Source organism: Salmo salar, chromosome 17 (assembly GCF_965601325.2).
Source record: "Salmo salar chromosome 17, fSalSal1, whole genome shotgun sequence".
Lineage (NCBI taxonomy): Eukaryota > Metazoa > Chordata > Actinopteri > Salmoniformes > Salmonidae > Salmo > Salmo salar.
The window spans coordinates 48,182,974-48,202,914 of record NC_138307.1 but is presented as its reverse complement, the minus strand read 5'-3'; the positions used below and the strand labels follow the sequence as shown (position 1 = coordinate 48,202,914).

General features: G+C 42.8%; 1 protein-coding gene across 1 annotated transcript in view; it reads left to right on the top strand.

Annotated features, from left to right (window-relative positions):
- Window positions 1-740: 740 nt before the first annotated feature.
- Window positions 741-19,941, top strand: part of muc5e (mucin 5e) — a 38,834-nt gene continuing 19,633 nt past the window's right edge. Inside the window, exons 1-11 of the mRNA XM_082963326.1 lie at window positions 741-762; window positions 13,365-13,593; window positions 14,272-14,401; window positions 14,553-14,616; window positions 15,815-15,875; window positions 18,039-18,174; window positions 18,288-18,382; window positions 18,478-18,674; window positions 18,870-19,019; window positions 19,327-19,421; window positions 19,578-19,710. Of these exons, the coding sequence (XP_082819452.1) occupies window positions 741-762; window positions 13,365-13,593; window positions 14,272-14,401; window positions 14,553-14,616; window positions 15,815-15,875; window positions 18,039-18,174; window positions 18,288-18,382; window positions 18,478-18,674; window positions 18,870-19,019; window positions 19,327-19,421; window positions 19,578-19,710 (1,312 nt within the window). The remainder of the gene's footprint in view (window positions 763-13,364; window positions 13,594-14,271; window positions 14,402-14,552; window positions 14,617-15,814; window positions 15,876-18,038; window positions 18,175-18,287; window positions 18,383-18,477; window positions 18,675-18,869; window positions 19,020-19,326; window positions 19,422-19,577; window positions 19,711-19,941) is intronic.

Sequence of the window (19,941 nt, the reverse complement as noted above, 5' to 3'; positions counted from 1 at the left end):
CATACACTCACACATATACATTCACTTTAGCACTGGCCTTCAATGGAGACACAGTGACTACCATAAATAAGCTTCTTTCAGAAAATGTTCATAGAAAAACAGTCTTCAATGTCCTTGGTCTATTCTGAGTCGCCTGGCTCTGACAGACTGACTTTTAGTGCTGTTTTGTGATTCTCAGAAGAGGTCAATGTTCTCAGAAGAGGCTAACTCAGAAGAGCGTAACACCGAGATTATATAACAGCTGATAAAGATTTCTCTCTGAGCACGAGAGAGCGCGAGAGAGCGAGAGCGAGGGCACATGGGCCACTCCTCTCCCGGTGTGTGTGTATGCAAGTTTGTTTGTGTGTGCGTGTTCGTTGATGCATTCATTCATTTATGTGTGTCTTTCTCCTGAGCCTCCTGCTCCCCTCTCACCTCCTCCGCAGTCTTTCTCCTCCTCCTCGATGCTGTTCTTGATGCTGTCGTACTCCTCGTCAATGTTCTGATTGCCTCTAATCTGGCTGAGCACGCGCCAGGCCTTCTGGGTAAGGCCTTTCTGGATCAGCCAGCGGGGGCTCTCTGGCAGGAACAGAAACCCCACGAACTGGAGCACCGCAGGGACCACCGACAGACACAACATATACCTGGAGAAGAGGAGAAGAGGGGGAGAGAGGGGGGCAGTGAGGGGGAGAGAGAGAGAGAGAGAGATGGAGAGAGCAATATATTAGTTGTTTCATCTGTGAGAGTGACTCTCTTGCAAAATGAGGAACCCCATGAACCTGAGTACAGCAGGGACCACTGGCAGGAAGGGGGTAACGAGGGATAGAAAGAATTGAATATATTAGTTGTTTCATCTTTGAGAGGAGAAACTCCATGAACTGCAGCACAGCAGGAACCACCAATAGACCCAACATAAAGTATACCTGGAGAGGGGGAGAAGATAGGGAGAGGGGGGAGACGTGGTGGAGGTGAGGGATGGAAAAAGGGAGGAAGAGAGAGAGAGGGGAGAGACAGAGATAAATTAGCTGTTCATCTGAGAGGGTGAGAGAGGAGAAACGCCATGAGCTGGAGCATAGCAGGGAACACTGATGGGTTGCCTCCCACAATGTAGCAATGTTCCAGCATTCACGTCTGTGGTCTACTTAAGCCTCGTTCACATTACCCATAAACACTCCGTTACGTTGCACCGGATGTCATGCACTTCAATGGGAAGGTCCACAACGGAGTGGAATGGCAATGCCCCCTGTCGTGGAAAATTGTCTTAAGAATAACACTTCTTACAAGAACTTGTAAATTCAATATAGACTTTAATACAGAGTAATAAAGCCGAGCCGGTCCGCGGACCACAACTGCCTTCCTTTGGCCCCGGCTCTGCTTTTATGCATATACAATACATAGGTCCATCCTTTATGTAAATGAGGTAAAACCCCCTATGCGTTCTGCCACCATTTTCTTTCAACCCAATGGATAACGCCCTCATCTGCTTTTAGCTCTAACATTGTAGTGGCTGGATAACGCCCATATCTGCTTTTAGCTCTAACATAGTAGGGGCTAGACTCTCCTCATATGGATATGAAAATAATGCATGCATTGCAGGCTTACGCTTGGCATATATTTAGTCATGGCCATACATACAGCTTGCCTGGCCTTTGCGTGGTTCCTGCTTGGGGATGTATAGCCATCTGTTATTTCCACTCAGGGCCTGCTGTCAGTCTCCTCTTTCGCTAGCTAATGTATTTCTATCTTTCTTTCCCTCAGCAAGTCTACCTTTCTCCCACACCCCTTGCAGTTGAAGGCTCTGTTGCGAGACGGACGCTGCATTCTTTAAAATGTTCCAAACGTTGTCAAAAAACAGGTAGTTACCAAACAAGTGAAGATGAAAATGTATTTTCGGTGATGGCTTTATGGGATAGCTAGCAACTTTTAAACAATTACCCATTCCTATAAGTGAGGACTATTTTAAAATGTTAAATAATACACATTGGCTCATAAGCGAATTATATTATGACTGTTGCCCACTTTTAAGTTTATTGTGATGGTAATGACGTTTGTTTTTTATGATAATTATTAAGTCGGGGAAGGTACAACTTCTGCAGTTTCTAGGAAACTTGACAATGGCAGATATGGCATTCACCTTTGTTATTGCCGATGAAGTGGATGCCATCGAAATGCCAGTTCTACTGTCACGCCCTGACTAGGGGGTGTTCTAGTTCAATATTTCTATGTTGGTGTTTTGTATGGTTCCCAATTAGATGCAGCTGGTAATCGTTGCCTCTAATTGGGGATCATATTTAGGTAGCCATTTTTCCCACCTGTGTTTGTGGGATATTGTTTGTATTGGTGCTTGTGTCACCATGTAGTCACGTTGTGTTGCTAGTTTTGGTTATTAAAGAAGTTTCACTTTAAATAAATATGTGGAACTCAACAAATGCTGCGCCTTGGTCTGTCTCTTACAACAACCGTGACACCTACACGATACTGAACATGATTAACATGGTCCAAGGAATTATTATCCTGATGAGGTAATTAGATACTAGCCCAAGCTTTTTCTCTCACAATGCTCTGATTCTGAATTCAAGTTGCAATTGGTGAGGAGCACCTGCAGAAATTCACAAACCTTGTTTTGTATTTTTGTGATAGTTTTCTCAAAATATAACCAGGTAGGCTACTAGAACATACATTTCTTGCAGCACATGGGATATTGTCACGTCCTGACCAGTAAAAGGGGTTATTTGTTATTGTAGTTTGGTCAGGGCATGGCAGGGGGTGTTTGTTTTGTGTGGTTCGGTTTAAGTTCTACATTTTCTATTCTGTGTTTATCTAGTTTTTCTATTTCTATGTTGGGGTTTTGGTAGGACCTCCAATTAGAGGCAGCTGGTTGTCGTTGCCTCTAATTGGAGGCCATATTTAGTTGGGGTTTATTTCACTTGTGTTTTGTGGGTGGTTGTTCCTAGTATAGTCTGTGCACCTTACCGGACTGTTTGTCGTTTGTTTTGTTTAAGTGTCTTCTCGTTAATAAAGTAAAGATGATCAATATACCCGCTGCATTTTGGTCCACTCCTTACGACGCCCGTGACAGATATGCTCTGTTTGCCATTACTTCATGCCCTTGTACCTTATGTGTGATTGTGAAACATGGAATTGTAACAGAATTTATTAAATTTAACTTGCATGTTTACTGAAACTTGCATGTGTAATGGGTGTGTAACTGGTGGCAGGGAAGTCAGACACAGGAGAGCAGAACTGGGTAATAACCGGAGCAGTTTAATTATCAAAACCAACGGCATCCAGAACTACAAAATATGGGTACAAAACCCGTCGCGCACCAGTCAAAATGTGCACAAGCACTTACAACAATTTCACACAGACATGGGGGGTTAGAACAGAGGGTTAAATACGACAAGTAATGAGGGAAATGTAAACCAAGTGTGTGGGAAAACAAGACAAAACAAATGGAAAATGAAAGGTGGATCGGCAATGGCTAGAAGACCGGTGACGTCGACCACCGAATGCCGCCCGAACAAGGAGAAGAACTAACTTTGGCGGAAGTCGTGACAGCATGATTCTTACTGTATGGTAATTGATTGTGTGTCAGCATCACTACAGCCTGGAGTGTAAATTCTTTAATTCTCAACCTTTATGTTCCTTTTGTCAGTAAGCATGTAAAGAACAGAATTTGATTCAATCACATAAAGGACAAAACACTCCCTGTACCGTACATCAGTTTACATACTGGATAAACAATATGAAAAGGATTAGACGATATGTACATCAGTTCACATAAGTTACTAGGTAAACACTATTTCAAGCAGTCAAATGCACTTGGTATTAACCCCAAAACTGGTGTCTGGGATACTTGCTCATTAAGGGCCAGTTTCCCAGAAACAGATTAAGCCTTTAAAATTGCCAGCTAAGAAATCCCCGACAATAACTAATATTAGAGACAAGACAGATAGGCTATAACACGGGACACAACATTACAGCTATATTGTTGCAAGTAGGATATTTCATTTATTTGTGTTAGACATTTGGATCACATGAAGGCCTGTGGAATTTGATTGTAAGGATGTAAGGATGAAGATGTATTTAACGTCTAAATAGTCATCCACCCAAAACAGTAAACATGCAAGTTTCAAGTTTTATTAGTCGTGTGTACGGGATAAGCATGGTATACATCGTCCAACGAAATGCTTAAAATGTATAAAACAGTAACATGTATTGATAATAACCAATGATCAACCATTTATGACCATGTATTGCCTTTTGCTTCCAAGAAATCAAAATATGGTTGTCTCCCACAATGCTTTCCGGTCGACTGCACTCGAAAGTTCATGACCTATGATCACATGGTTGTTGTAAATGTCATGCAGTCGACATGTAGTCATAAGTCTGAGAATTTGTATACCCATAAAGCAACACACTTTGAAAGGCAGTGACCAACGTTGGTCAAGGTCTTGACAAAAGCACTCCGCTCGAATGTGCCCATAATCTCTGTGTTACACTCCCACCCTTCATCAAGCGTAAACGTGTAGACCAACAGTGAAATGCTTACATATGGGTCCTTTTCCAACAATGCAAAGGGACCCGTAAGTAAGCATTTCACTGTTAATCTACAGCCGCTGTTGACGAAGCATCTGACAAATAAAATTTGATTTGATTTCTCAGGACCCACATGAAATCATTACCAGGCTAACAACACTGTGAATAATAACCTAACGTAACAACTCTGTTGTGTCATTGAACATTTTTCAAAAGGTTTCACAGGGTTGACTGTCAAATAGAAGTCTGCCACAAAGCAGAGCACATCATTAAAACCAAACTTTCAAGGACTCAGAGTTGGCACAAAAAGCAACTTGTCAAATCAGTAAAAAAAACAACAACAATGCAAGGACACATGCTGACAGCTATGGCTTTTAGAGACATAAATCCAGCACTTGTGGCAAGTTCAAGGAAGCTGTTCTGAATAATGTCCAATAGCAAGACAAATCAATACTTACTTTACAAGGAGCCAGTGACACTCATGTCTAAAAAGTGTGGGAGGCTGTGTTTGAGCCTAGCTGAAGCACATTTTATTAGATGGCAATGTAGCATTTAGACTTACAAAAACAATAAACTGATGTTATCTTTTGAACATATCCCTGCTCTGCACTGAATGTTGAATGTTGCATCAGCTGGAAGCAGGATGAGGATCCACATCTTTGCTGCTGACATTTACACTGATCTGATCTGCTAGTCCAGACTGGACCTGCCATCTGATGTGACACGATTCACAGATGACAGATGGATGAATATTTTTAAAAACTTAATGAAACTAGTTGGCTACATTTCAATGTCTGTACTAGCACACCACTTGGAAGCATTCCCAATACAGTCTGTCTCAGAAATCAACAGTTATCCTAACACCTGATATATCCCACTGAAACCTTGTCACAGACCAGAATATGAAAACCTGAAACTAAACACAAACAAATAGGATGAAGTCTACATAAACAAGGTTAGCAGCACTGTGTCCATGGCCATGATGTATACATGATGCATAAACAACTGAAAGTAGTGGTGTGTTGAAAGTCAGTGCCAGATGTTGGAATGTGACAAGAGCAGTGGGAGGGAGCATTCAAAACATGCAGATTGGTCTTAAAGGCCCAGCGCAGTCAAAAACGTGATTTGTGGTGTTTTGTATACACTGAGCTGTGTGCCAGTTGTTCAAACAGACAGCTCGGTGCATTCAACATGTCAATACCTCTCATAAATACAAGTAGTGATGAAGGCAATCTCTCCTCCACTTTGTGCCAGGAGAGATTGACATGCATATTATTAACTTATTTGGGATAGGGGGCAGTATTTTCACGGCCGGATAAAAAATGTACCCAATTTAATCTGGTTACTACTCCTGCCCAGAAACTAGAATATGCATATAATTACTAGATTTGGATAGAAAACACTCTAAAGGTTCTAAAACAGTTTGAATGGTGTCTGTGAGTATAACAGAACTCATATGGCAGGCCAAAACCTGAGAAGATTCCATACAGGAAGTGCCCTGTCTGACAATTTGTTGTCCTTCTGTTGCATCTCTATCGACATTACAGCATCTCTGCTGTAACGTGACACTTTCTAACTCTTCCATTGGCTCTCAGAAGGCGCCAGAAAGTGGAATGGGGTATCTGCAGTCTCTGGGCGAAGAACAGCAGGAGAATTTGTGAGTGGTCAACCTGGGGACAGTGACACTGGAGATGCGCTTCCACGAGACTACTCCATTTTTTTCTTTCAGCCTTTGAATGAATACAACATCGCCCGGTTGGAATATTATCGCTATTTTACGAGAAAAATAGCATGAAAATTGATTTTAAACAGCGTTTGACATGCTTCTAAGTATGGTAATGGGATATTTTGAAATTTTGTCACGAAATGCACCCTTCGGATAGTGACCTGAACGCATGAACAAAATGGAGCTATTTGAATATAACTATGGATTATTTGGAACCAAAACAACATTTGTTGTTGAAGTAGAAGTCCTGGGAGTGCATTCTGACGAAGAACAGCAAAGGTAATCCAATTTTTCTAATAGTAATTCTGAGTTTAGTGAGCACCAAACTTGGTGGGTGTCAAATTAGCTAGCCTGTGATGGCCTAGCTATCTACTCAGAATATTGCAAAATGTGCTTTCCCCGAAAAGCTATTTTAAAATCTGACACCGCAATTGCATAAAGGAGTTCTGTATCTATAATTCTTAAAATAATTGTTATGTATTTTGTGAACTTTTATCATGAGTAATTTAGTAAATTCACCGGAAGTTTTCAATGGGTATGCTAGTTCTGAACGTCACATGCTAATGTAAAAAGCTGGTTTTTGATATAAATATGATCTTGATTGAACAAAACATGCATGTATTGCATAACATAATGTCCTAGGAGTGTCATCTGATGAAGATCAAAGGTTAGTGCTGCATTTAGCTGTGGTTTTGGTTTATGTGACATATATGCTTGCTTGGAAAATGGCTGTGTGATTATTTGTGTCTATGTACTCTCCTAACATAATCTAATGTTTTGCTTTCGCTGTAAAGCCTTTTTGAAATCGGACAATGTGCTTAGATTAACGAGAGTCTTATCTTTAAAGTGGTGTAAAATAGTTGATTGTTTGAGAAAATTGAATTGTGGTATTTTAGTTGGTTTTGTATTTCGCGCTGTGCGATGCCATTGGCTGTTGGCTAGGGGTTCTGCAGGCGGAACGGCGTTCTGCTAGCGGAACGTCTGTCCTTAACAGGTTAATGTGTAATAACACTATTTGACGTGTCAAATAAGCTTGTTGACCAATCAGGACCTGAATATGACTGCATAATTTAACGTGTTCATATTTTTTTCTTAACAGGTTGAAAATTAGCTCGGTGACACACCGCCCCAGACCATGACGGACCCTCCACCTCCAAATCGATCCCACTTTAGAGTACAGACCTCAGTGTAATGCTCATTCCTTCGACAAAAAACGTGAATCCGACCATCACCCCTGGTGAGACAAAACAGCGACTCGTTGGTGAAGAGCAATTTTGCAAGTCCTTTCTGGTCCAGTGACGGTGGGTTTGTGCCCATAGGCAACGTTGTTGCCGGTGATGTCTGGTGAGGACCTGCCTTACAACAGGCCTACAAGCCCTCAGTCCAGCCTCTCTCCTTCTATTGCGGACAGTCCGAGCACTGATGGAGGGATTGTGCGTTCCTGGTGTAACTCGGGCAGTTGTTGTTGCCATCCTGTACCTGTCCCGCAGGTGTGATGTTCGGATGTACCGATCCTGTGCAGGTGTTGCTACATGTGGTCTGCTACTGCGAGGACGATCAGCTGTCCATCCTGTCTCCCTGTAGCGCTGTCTTAGGCGTCTCACAATACGGACATTGCCCTGGCCACATTTATTGCCCTGGCCACATCCTCAGTCCTCATGCCTCCGTGCAGCATGCCTAAGGCTCGTTCACGCAGATGAGCAGGGACCTTGGTCATGTGCCATGGCGGAGATCGTTGTGGGCTATACTCAGCCTTGTCTTAGGACGGTAAGTTGGTGGTTGGAGACATCCCTCTAGTGGTGTGGGGGCTGTGCTTTGGCAAAGTGGGTGGGGTTATATCCTGCCTGTTTGGCCCTGTCCGGGGGTATCATCAGATGGGGCCACAGTGTCTTCTGATCCCTCCTGTCTCAGCCTCCAGTATTTATGCTGCAGTAGTTTATGTGTCGGGGGGCTAGGGTCAGTCTGTTACATCTGGAGTATTTCTCTTGTCTTATCCGGTGTCCTGTGTGTATTTAAATATGCTCTCTCTAATTCTCTCTTTCTCTCTTTCTGTCTTTCTCTCGGAGGACCTGAGCCCTAGGACCATGCCTCAGGACTACCTGGTATGATGACTCCTTGCTGTCCCCAGTCCACCTGGCCGTGCTGCTGCTCCAGTTTCAACTGTTCTGCCTGCGGCTATGGAACCCTGACCTGTTCACCGGACGTGCTTGTTGCACCCTCGACAACTACTATGATTATTATTATTATTTGACCATGCTGGTCATTTATGAACATTTTAACATTTTAACATCTTGACTATGTTCTGTTATAATATCCACCCGGCACAGCCAGAAGAGGACTGGCCACCCCTCATAGCCTGGTTCCTCTCTAGGTTTCTTCCTAGGTTTTTGGCCTTTCTAGGGAGTTTTTCCTAGGGAGTTTTTCCTAGCCACCATGCTTCTTTCACATGCTTTGCTTGCTGTTTGGGGTTTTAGGCTGGGTTTCTGTACAGCACTTTGAGAATATCAGCTGATGTACGAAGGGCTATATAAAAATAAAATTGATTTGATTTGATTTTTCTTTTTCTTTTGGTGTTTTTCAGAGTCAGGAGAAAGGCCTCTTTAGTGTCCTAACTTTTCATAACTGTGACGTTAATTGCCTCCGTAAGCTGTTAGTGTCTTAACGACCGTCCCACAGGTGCATGTTCATTAATTTTTAATGGTTCATTGAACAAGCATGGTAAAAATTGTTTAAACACTTTTTAATGAAGATCTGTGAAGTTAATTGAATTTTTACGAATTATCTTTGAAAGACAGGGTCCTGAAAAAGGGACATTTCTTTTTATGCTGAGTTTATATGGTATAAGCTGGAAGTGGAAGCCTAAGTGTTGTTGTCCAGTAGTTTACTCTTATTAGGAGAGGGGTGGTAAGGTTAGGGGAAAATGGAATATACTCTGCTCAAAAAAATAAAGGGAACACTTAAACAGCACAATGTAACTCCAAGTCAATCACACTTCTGTGAAAGCAAACTGTCCACTTAGGAAGCAACACTGATTGACAATAAATTAGTTGTGCAAATGGAATAGACAACAGGTGGAAATTATAGGCAATTAGCAAAACACCCCCAATAAAGGAGTGGTTCTGCAGGTGGGGACCACAGACCACTTCTCAGTTCCTATTCTTCCTGGCTGATGTTTTGGTCACTTTTGAATGCTGGCGGTGCTTTCACTCTAGTGGTAGCATGAGACGGAGTCTACAACCCACACAAGTGGCTCAGGTAGTGCAGCTCATCCAGGATGGCACATCAATGCGAGCTGTGGCAAGAAGGTTTGCTGTGTCTGTCAGCGTAGTGTCCAGAGCATGGAGGCGCTACCAGGAGACAGGCCAGTACATCAGGAGACGTGGAGGAGGCCGTAGGAGGGCAACAACCCAGCAGCAGGACCGCTACCTCCGCCTTTGTGCAAGGAGGAGCAGGAGAAGCACTGCCAGAGCCCTGCAAAATGACCTCCAGCAGGCCACAAATGTGCATGTGTCTGCTCAATCGGTCAGAAACAGACTCCATGAGGGTGGTATGAGGGCCCGACGTCCACAGGTGGGGGTTGTGCTTACAGCCCAACACCGTGCAGGACGTTTGGCATTTGCCAGAGAACACCAAGATTGGCAAATTCGCCACTGGCGCCCTGTGCTCTTCACAGATGAAAGCAGGTTCACACTGAGCACATGTGACAGACGTGACAGAGTCTGAAGACGCCATGGAGAACGTTCTGCTGCCTGCAACATCCTCCAGCATGACCGGTTTTGCGGTGGATCAGTCATGGTGTGGGGTGGCATTTCTTTGGGCCGCCCCCAGGTGGTAAGGGTAGGTAACAACACATCCGCCACGCTGATCCTCAACACGGGGGCCCCTCAGGGGTGCGTGCGCAGCCCCCTCATGTACTTCCTGTTCTCTCATGACTGCACGGCCAGGCATGACTCCAACACCATCATTAAGTTTGCTGATGACACAACACAGGTAGGCCTGATCACCGACAATGATGAGGCAGCCTATAGGGAGGAGGTCAGAGACCTGACTGTGTGGTGCAACGACAACAACCTCTCCCTCAATGTGATCAAGACAAAGGAGATGATTGTGGACTACAGGAAAAGGAGGACCGAGCACGCCCCCATTCTCATCGACGGGGCTATAGTGGAGCAGGTTGATAGCTTCAACTTCATTGGCGTCCACATCACCAACAAACTAACATGCTCCAAGCACACCAAGACAGTCGTGGGAACGACAAAACCTATTCAGTAGACTGAAAAGATATGTCATGGGTCCTCAGATCCTCAAAAGGTTTTACAGCTGCACCATCGAGAGCATCCTGACGGGTTGTATCACTGCCTGGTATGGCAACTGCTCGGCCTCCGACCGCAAGGCTCTACAGAGGGTAGTGCCAATTTAGGATCGATAATCCACATTGTAGTTACTCCACAATACTAACCTAATTGACAGATTGTAAAAATGGGAGCCTGTACAGAATAAAAAATATTCCAAAACATGCATCCTGTTTGCAACAAGGCACTAAAGTTATAATATAACATATAAAATATTACATTCAATTTCAATACCATGATAGAAATTCAAAATGATGGAATTCAAATCCAATTTCTGTTGGCACTGAAATCGCTACATACATTCAGCTGGGGAACGCAACGTTGTGCAATAGAAATACAGCATGTAGAACAAACACCCCTCTCTGGCATGTAGAATAAGCAATTGTATCAGCTGTACTCACAAAAGTTCAACAATGTTAGCTTACTGAACATGGTCCTGATAAAGGATTGGATGTCATTAGTTAAATAAAATAAAATACACCCAATGTAAGGTGATATGCAGGAAAAGTTTTAACTGGAAAGGGATTGATATTAACTCTATAGGGACTCGGTGGGGGAATGAGTTGAATGTTTAATCTTTGGTTTATTTCCTAGTCTTATTCAAAGCAGGTGGGTCAGAGAAGGGTATAAAAGACCAGAGATAAGGGCAGTTTAGTGAATTGTCCTGTGGTTCTGCCACACTCTCTCTCTCTGTCTCTCGTTAAGACTGTTGAGCTAGGGAGCATGGTTCCTCCAGGGTGGACTCTGGTAGCTGTCTTAATTTCTCTTGTCTCAGGTACAGTAGGTGTCTTTGAAACTTGACTGTGATAAAAAATTTTATGCATTTCTATACCGGATTAACTGATTGTCCCCACTGCAAATGTATATATGGTAAAATGAGTTATTACTGTACAGAATTGTACTCCAGTTTGCGAATGGATGGGCTGGCATATTAATATTTTGTTATTTCTAGTTCTAGGCCCAGTTGGTTCTGTTTCAACCTCTGATACCCATCAAAGTAAGTAAAGTACCTTCCTCTAAATTACATATACATAGAAGGCCAGTTTCCCAGACACAGATCAAGCCTAGTCCTGGACTATAAAGCTCTTTCATTGGAGAATCTCCATTGAGAGTGATTTTTAGTCCTGGACCAGACTTAATCCGTGTCTGGGAAACCGGCCCATAAAGGGCAACTCCAACACTTTTCAACCTCATATTCATTATCTCCAGCACCAAACCAGTCTACATATGTGAAAACGATAAGTTTCTATGATCTGTGGTTAAAAAGATACCATAAGAAGAAAGGTCCTAAAAAATGCTTCACAGGGTAGAATTACAAGTAAGAAAAATGGTGAGTTTCAAAACCTGCCCGGTATTTTCTTGCTCCCCACGTCCTCATGAATCCCTTAGTACTTGAAAATCACTGTTTTTAAAACTTTAGATTGCTCATACTGACAAATAATATATAGACATATAATTTAACAATCTGTATGTAAAGGTCTTTAATTAAACATATGTAAATTATAGCTATCTAAATATATGTTTAAGCTTTATATTTACATATATTTAAATGTACATACATATATTGACATATTACACAATTGGCAATTTTTATATATTTCTGCATGTATATTTATATATTTAAATACGCGGAGTGGAAATACATTTTGACAGCATGCTGTGGTAGCTAGTAAAATATATTCCAAAATATATTTCATAAATATATGTTGCAATGTAATTTAATTTAATTAATGGAAAATGTAGCTTTTTAACTTACATACCGTAGCTAGGCTACATTAAAATACAATGCATAAAACTACAAAGTTCAGCACAAAATCACAATAGCATGATGGACAAGGAGTGCTTTCAATAATCATATTTTTTTTTGCTCAAATAACTTGGTCCATTGTTGAATTGTCACTGGAAGCTCGCATCTGAAATATGAAATATAATGTACAAATGACCTCTGTGCACTTAACATCTGTATTTGAAAATGATGTATTTTAACATCAAATGTATTCTTACAATGCAGATTCCTTCACCTCCAGTGTCCATTTTCCGACTCGCAAGTTGACAGTTACCCTGTGGAGAATGAAGAGACAGAGTCAGAGAAACAATTCCACACAAGATTAAGAATAAATAAGGGGTTAATTTTCATGAGCATATTTTTATTTCACTCAGAACTAGCTAGATAAATGATACAAAAGACTACTTACATTGACTGGGGTCTGTCCATAGGCAGCTGAGGTGCCAGACCAGAACAATCCACTGCAGGAAGGAACATTTTGATAATTGTTTTGCTAGAAATAATCTAGCTAGCTAGCCACTTCTATCAGAGAAACCCAACCCTCACTAAAGCTAGCTAGGTTAGCTAGCTACAGTGCTTCTTCCTTTAAAAGTTGTGGCGTACTATAGGACATCTTGCAGGGTGCCAGAGAATTCTATTGTACGTTTTTTAAGTGTCAGCCATTGTTGCCAGAATGGCGTAATTTACCATAATCTGCCACCACCTACCACAAACGGTGGAGGCATAAGCTCAAACCTTTTAAAGGAAGAACCACTGTAGCAAGCAACACATTGCTTGGCTAGCCAAGATTATTTAACAATAGCTTTGGAAATGAAATTATATCTAATGCATACATAACATTAACTCTACTGAACTCTACTACACTTAAATGTTCAACACAATTGAAAAGGATAAAAAGTGACGGAGTTTCCCTTTAAATTCCGTTTTTCTATGTACATTTATTACTGCAGCAGACTTTTGACTCTTCTGTGTTTGTTTCCAGATGTGTGTAAGACCTTCGGCAGTGGAGTCATCCAGATGTTCAACGGAACTGTATTCTACATCCGCTCCACCTGTCCGTTCACGCTGACACATTTTACTCACAACCGGGTGGACTGTGACATCACCATGCGTCGAGGTGAAAACGGCCTGCTGGAATATATCGAGATCAACGTCAACAAGATCCAGACCCGGATTCTGTACAATGGAACCATCTTCGTCGAGCAGAGAATGTTTGTTTTTATTTACTCTATTTTACTCTATTTTAATTCTGTTAAATTATGTCTAATTATTTACTCTTCAAAAACAGAACACATAAAGGGGTAGTTGCAACGTTCCAGAAATAGTCACTTTTCATATAAAATCATATATAACACAGTTCAGGAGTGGGTCTTCAAGATCCAGATAAAGTTAACTGTAAAGCTGGATTTAAAACATGTTCGCTGGATATAATGTATGTATGCTGTATTGAATGTGATTTTTAATCCAATGTGCTTAATCGTGGTCTGTGATACTGCCAATTACACTATTACTTCAAAGCAAGTGATTACATTGAATAGTGAAATGTCTGTCCTTCACAGTTTTTTGACGTCTATGATTACTTGTAACTGTAATTATCTTACATAAACTGCTAGCTCTAAGCGAAAATAATGAATGGATGAATCTGGTTACCTTCAAATGCACCAAGGTGATCTTACTATAGTCTCTTGCGTAATGCAGTTACATACATCATTAATCTGAGAGCATGACCAAATAATTAATTAGATATTTCACCAAATATTAGCTAGACTTTCCTGCCCTTTTCTTCACACCAACAAAATATACAGTCTAAAATTATCATTAACCTACTTGGCATTGAGGAAGAGGATGATGATGATTGATGACGATTGACTATGACGTGTTTGTCACAGGGTGTCCCTTCCCTACGATCACACCTATCAACATGTGTTCCAGTACGGTATCAACACCAAGCTGAGGAGCACTGTTCTACCTCTGTCTGTCATCTGGAGCAGTGTGGGCGTGGGCATCGACTCTCTCTGGGTGACTGATCCATGAACAGCTTCAAATACATTGTTGTTACCTATTATTTAATCTCTCATGCTATCCTTAACAAATTTGATTAGGTTCCTGGTGCCGAGATGACCTATTAATACATAACTGATTGACTGGTCCCTGGTCTGTCCTCTAACAGGTGCAACTGGAGCAGGAGCTAGTCCTTGGAATGACTGGACTCTGTGGACGACCAGATATACTAGGTCGATTACCTTAGAAACATATTTTTTGTACCTCTTCTAAATATATACAGTAACAGTCAAAAGACCTACTCATTCAAGGGTTTTTCTTTATTTTTACTAATTTCTAAATTGTAGAATAATAGTGAAGACATCAATATTATGAAATAACACATATGCAATCATGTAGTAAAAAAAAGTGTTAAACAATTCAAAATATATTTTATATTTGAGATTCTTCAAAGTAGCCACCCTTTGCCTTGATGACAGCTTTGCACACTCTTGGTATTCTCTCAACCAGCTTCACCTGGGATGCTTTTCCAACAGTCTTGAAGGAGTTCCCACATATGCTGATCACTTGTTGGCTGCTTTTCCTTCACTCTGCGGTCCAACTCATTCCAAACCATCTCAGTTGGGTTGAGGTCGGGTGATTGTGAAGAATCTAAAATCTAAAATATGTTTTGATTTGTTTATTAACACTTTTTTGGTAACTACATGATTCCATATGTGTTATTTCATGGTTTTGAAGTCTTCACTATAATTCTACAATGTAGAAAATAGTACAAATAACTAAAAACCCTTTGACTGGTACTGTGTACTGGTGCAGTATATATATATATATATATATATATATATAATATATATATCACGTTGTACTGTACATATGGATTGTCTAAGTAATCTGCAAAATGCAGTATGGAGAAAAATACAGTGAACAGCCTCTTGAATATCAATTGCCAGTGCCTGCTGTGAGCACTCGGCCCTTAGTGCATCTCCCCTTGTCCGGTGAGACCGATTCCTGCTCCTTGCACTATTCCTCCAGTGCGCAGCCATAACCCGGTACAGCCAGTACCTGCTGTGAGCACTCGGCCCTTAGCGAGAGAAGAGCGGTGACGAGAGGAGGCACGATACAAACGAAGAGGCAGGTGCGAGAGGCAGCCTCCCAAAAAATGTTTGGGGGGGCACACAGGGAGTTGGGCAGAGTCAGCGTGGAGTCCTGAGCCAGCTTCCCGTGTTTACTGTGGGGAGCAAGCAACGGGGCAGGCACCGTGTTGAGCGGTGATGCGCACTGTGTCGTCAGGGCGCATTCACAGGCCGGTGCGATCTATGCCCGCACCCTGCAGTTGTCGAGCTGAGTTGAGCATCCAGCCACGGCGGGTTGTGCAAGCCATATGCTCCAGGCCTCCAGTGCGCATCCAGTGCGCATCCATTGCGCATCCAGTGCGCATCCAGTGCGCATCCAGTGCGCATCCAGTGCGCATCCAGTGCGCATCCAGTGCCCAGTACGTCCTGTGCCTGCTCCTCGCACTCTCCCTCCAGTCCGCCTCCATAGTCCAGTACGTCCTGTCCCTGCTCCTCGCACTCTCCTTTCAGTGCGCAGCCATAACCCGGCACAGCCAGTGCCTGCTGTGAGCACTTGGCCCTTAGTGCGTCTCCCTGGTCCGGTGAGACCGATTCCTGCTCCTTGCACTATTCCTCCAGTGCGCAGCCATAACCCGGTACAGCCCGTGCCTGCTGTGAGCACTTGGCCCTTAGTGCGTCTCCCCAGTCTGGTGAGACCAATTCCTGCTCCTCGTACTCTACCTCCAGTGCGCCTTCATAGCCCAGTATGTCCTGTGCCTGCTCATCGCACTCTCCCTCCAGTGCGCCTCCATAGCCCAGTACGTCCTGTGCCTGCTCCCCGCACTCGCCCTGAGGTGCGTGTTACCAGTCTGGCGCCACCTATGCCAGTCCCACGCATCGGACCTCCAGCGACGCTCACCAATACGGAGCCTCCAACGACGCTCATCAGTACGGAGCCTCCAACGACGCTCCTCAGCCCGGAGCCTCCAGCGGTGGTCTGCAACCCAGAGCCTCCAGCGGTGGTCTGCAACCCAGAGCCTCCAGCGGTGGTCTGCAACCCAGAGCCTTCAGCGGTGGTCTGCAACCCAGAGCCTTCAGCGGTGGTCTGCAGCCCAGAGCCTTCAGCGGAGGTCTGCAGCCCAGAGCCATCAGCGGCGGTCTGCAGCCCAGAGCCTTCAGCGGCGGTCTGCAGCCCAGAGCCTTCAGCGGCGGTCTGCAGCCCAGAGCCTTCAGCGGCAGCCTTTAGCCCAGAGTCATCAGCGGCGGTTGGCGGTACGAAGCCTCCGGCGATGATCCATATTCTGGTTCCTCCGGACATACAAAAGCGGGGGGATCATTTGGCGATGGGGGTACTATGCCTGGAACCAGAGCCGCCGCCATAGACATTAGTTACCCACCCTACCCTCCCTTTGTGTTTTGTTGTTGTTTATTTATTTATTGCATTTGGAGTCTGCACCTTTGGGGGGGTACTGTCATGTCCTGACCCTAGTAAGATGTCATTTTCTTTAGTAGAGTAGGGCAGGGCGTGACAGGGGGTGTTTTGGGTTGTTCTATGTCACGCTACATTTTGGTCCGCTCCTTCGAACAACCGTGACACTGACAGAGCTCAAGAGTTCCTCCATGGATATGGGAGAACCTTCCAGAAGGACAACCATCTCTGCAGCACTTCATCAATCAGGCCTTTATGGTAGTAGCCAGATGGAAGCCACTCCTCAGTAAAAGGCACATGACAGCCTGCATGGAGTTTGCTAAAAGGCACCTAAAGACTCTCAGACCATGAGAAACACGATTTTATGGTCTGATGAAACCAAGAATGCCAAATGTCATGTCTGGAAGAAACCTGGGACCATCCCTACGGTGAAGCATGGAGGTGGCAGAATCATGCTGTGTGTGTGTTTTTCAGCGGCAGAGACTGGGAGACTAGTCAGGATCGAGGGAAAGATGAACGGAGCAAAGTACAGAGAGATCCTTGATGAAAACCTGCTCCAGAGCACCCAGGACCTCAGACTGGGGCGAAGGTTCACCTTCCAACAGGACAACAATCCTAAGCACACAGCCAAGACAATGCAGGAGTGGCTTCAGGACAAGTCTCTGAATGTCCTTGAGTGGCCTGCCAGCTGGGACTTGAACCTGTTCGAACATCTCTGGAGAGACTTGAAAATAGCTGTGCAGTGACTCTGCCCATCCAACCTGAAGTACAGGTGTGCCAAGCTTGTAACGTCATACCCTAGATGACTCAAGGATGTAATTGCTGCCAAAGGTGCTTCAACAAAGTACTGAGTAAAGGGTCTGGACACTTATGTAAATGTGATTTTTTAATATATATATATATGAATTAGCAAACATTTCTAAACTGTTTTTGCTTTTATGGGGTATTGTGTGTAGATAGATAAAGGAAAAAAAACAAATTAATACGTTTTAGAGTAAGTCTGTAACCTAAGAAAATGTGGAAAAAGTCAAAGGGTCTGAATATTTTCCGAAGGCACTCTGTGTTAAAAGGATGTCATTTGTGAACTAGTCAGACTTCTCATTGAATTTGTCTACTTATTGATTTTGTCCCGATCAGATATACCGTAACATGATACTCATTTATTTCTCTACAGTGTGTGCAACAATGGCAAGTGGATATGCTCTCAGAACAGCTGCCCTAGTAGGTGTGTGATTGAAGGGCAGTTTGTGACCACGTTCGATGGGAAACAGTATGCCCTTCCCGGTAAATGCACATACATGGCCTCTAAGGTAAATCAATAGATTATCATCTCACAGCACTATGGTCATTTTGAGTTGTACTCATACAGTACTTTTACCTAAAGTACTAACTTCCCTTATTCTTTATCAATGAAATAAAACAGGGCTTTAATTGGACGATATCCATACATTTTTCTGAGAGGACGTCCTCCATCCAAAACGTGTTTCTTCAGATTTACCAGGTACTGTTTGTCTGTTTGTAACTTTTGCTTCCCCTTTACATTCAAAGTCTGTTTATGATAATCAACAAATTCTAAAACACGTTTTTGTTTGTCAATTACAGAATACCTACAGATTCTCTCACAACAGTGTACAGTTTGAGAAAGAGGAAATTCGAGAGCTACATCAGTCAGACAATGCCATGGTGTTCTGGCAGTCATCCATGTATGTTCAGGTATTGACATCCTTTGGCATGAAGATCCAAGTACAGACGTCTCCAGACCTCCAGCTCTATATCACACTACCACAGAGTGAAGTAGGGATGCCAGAAGGTACTTTGCTTTCATCATCATAATGGTTTTGCATCATATATTATCACTATATATGATCATTGTAATTATATATTATCATTGTCATATCAGTATTTAAGTCACATTGACTGAATCCTGTGAACAAACAAACAAATGATGTCATGTATCTGGTCATTTCTGTAGTGTAAAATAACGTGGTAACGTTCCTTTTACTAGGACTTTGTGGAAACTACAATACCGATACCACTGATGATTTCACCACAAGCAGTGGTATTGTAGAAAATGCAGCGGAACCGTTTGCGCTGTCCTGGAGTGTAGGGGACTGTCCTGTTAACATACCTAAAGTCTGCATCAACTCCGACAACGGTAAAGTCCCTCTGAAGGCCTCATGACTTAAAAAATAGGTTCTTACATGCGTTCAGTAGGTTTTTCTATGAAGGAAATGAATCAGTTTGTTTTAATGACTTTATGAAACTAATGCATGTAGTGACAATGTGTTACTTATATATAGTATAGTATAGCTATTTTTTGTTGGGTACATTACATAGTCTACATGACTTCAAGAATGAGGGGAATGTGAATGCGTCTTGCAATACGACATAGTGTAGAATTGGAAAAATCCTAATTCTGTTTTTGTGCTTCTTAATCTAACATGTGGACGATTACCTCTCAGAAATATTTGCAGATGAGAAGTGCCACCCCTTGAGAGACCCCAGTGGGATTTTCGCCAAGTGCTACGATCACGTGCCTACTGACAATTACCACAAGGCAAGGATTAACTAATACCAACAAATCTTGAGAACTTTTTATGCATTGATTAAGTTAAAACAAAAATACATATTTGAATTGCTATTTACCTTGTATTTAACTAGGAAATGATGATGTAACAATGTTTTGTAATTATTTGTGACTTCATGTTTGCAGGCTTGTATCCAGAGAACGTGTACCTGTGGAACTGGGCTGCAGCAGTGTTTGTGTGTGGCCCTGGCAAATTATGCCAAAGCCTGTGCCAACCAGGGCATCACAGTGGGTGACTGGAGAAGGGCCACCAACTGCAGTGAGTAACACCCATAGAGTTAGCAATTGGAATACTACACTGGACATTAACCTTCTTATGATGGTATAAAAGGTCAGACACTTTGGTAAGCCAGTGGTCAGCCAGTGCTGTGATACGATATTGTGTAAAACAATATATTTGAATATTATTTGCACAGTATGTTTGTTAGGTGGAATGATTCCAATAATGTTTCTAATTTACATTCCATACAAACAATGCAGTCAATCCACA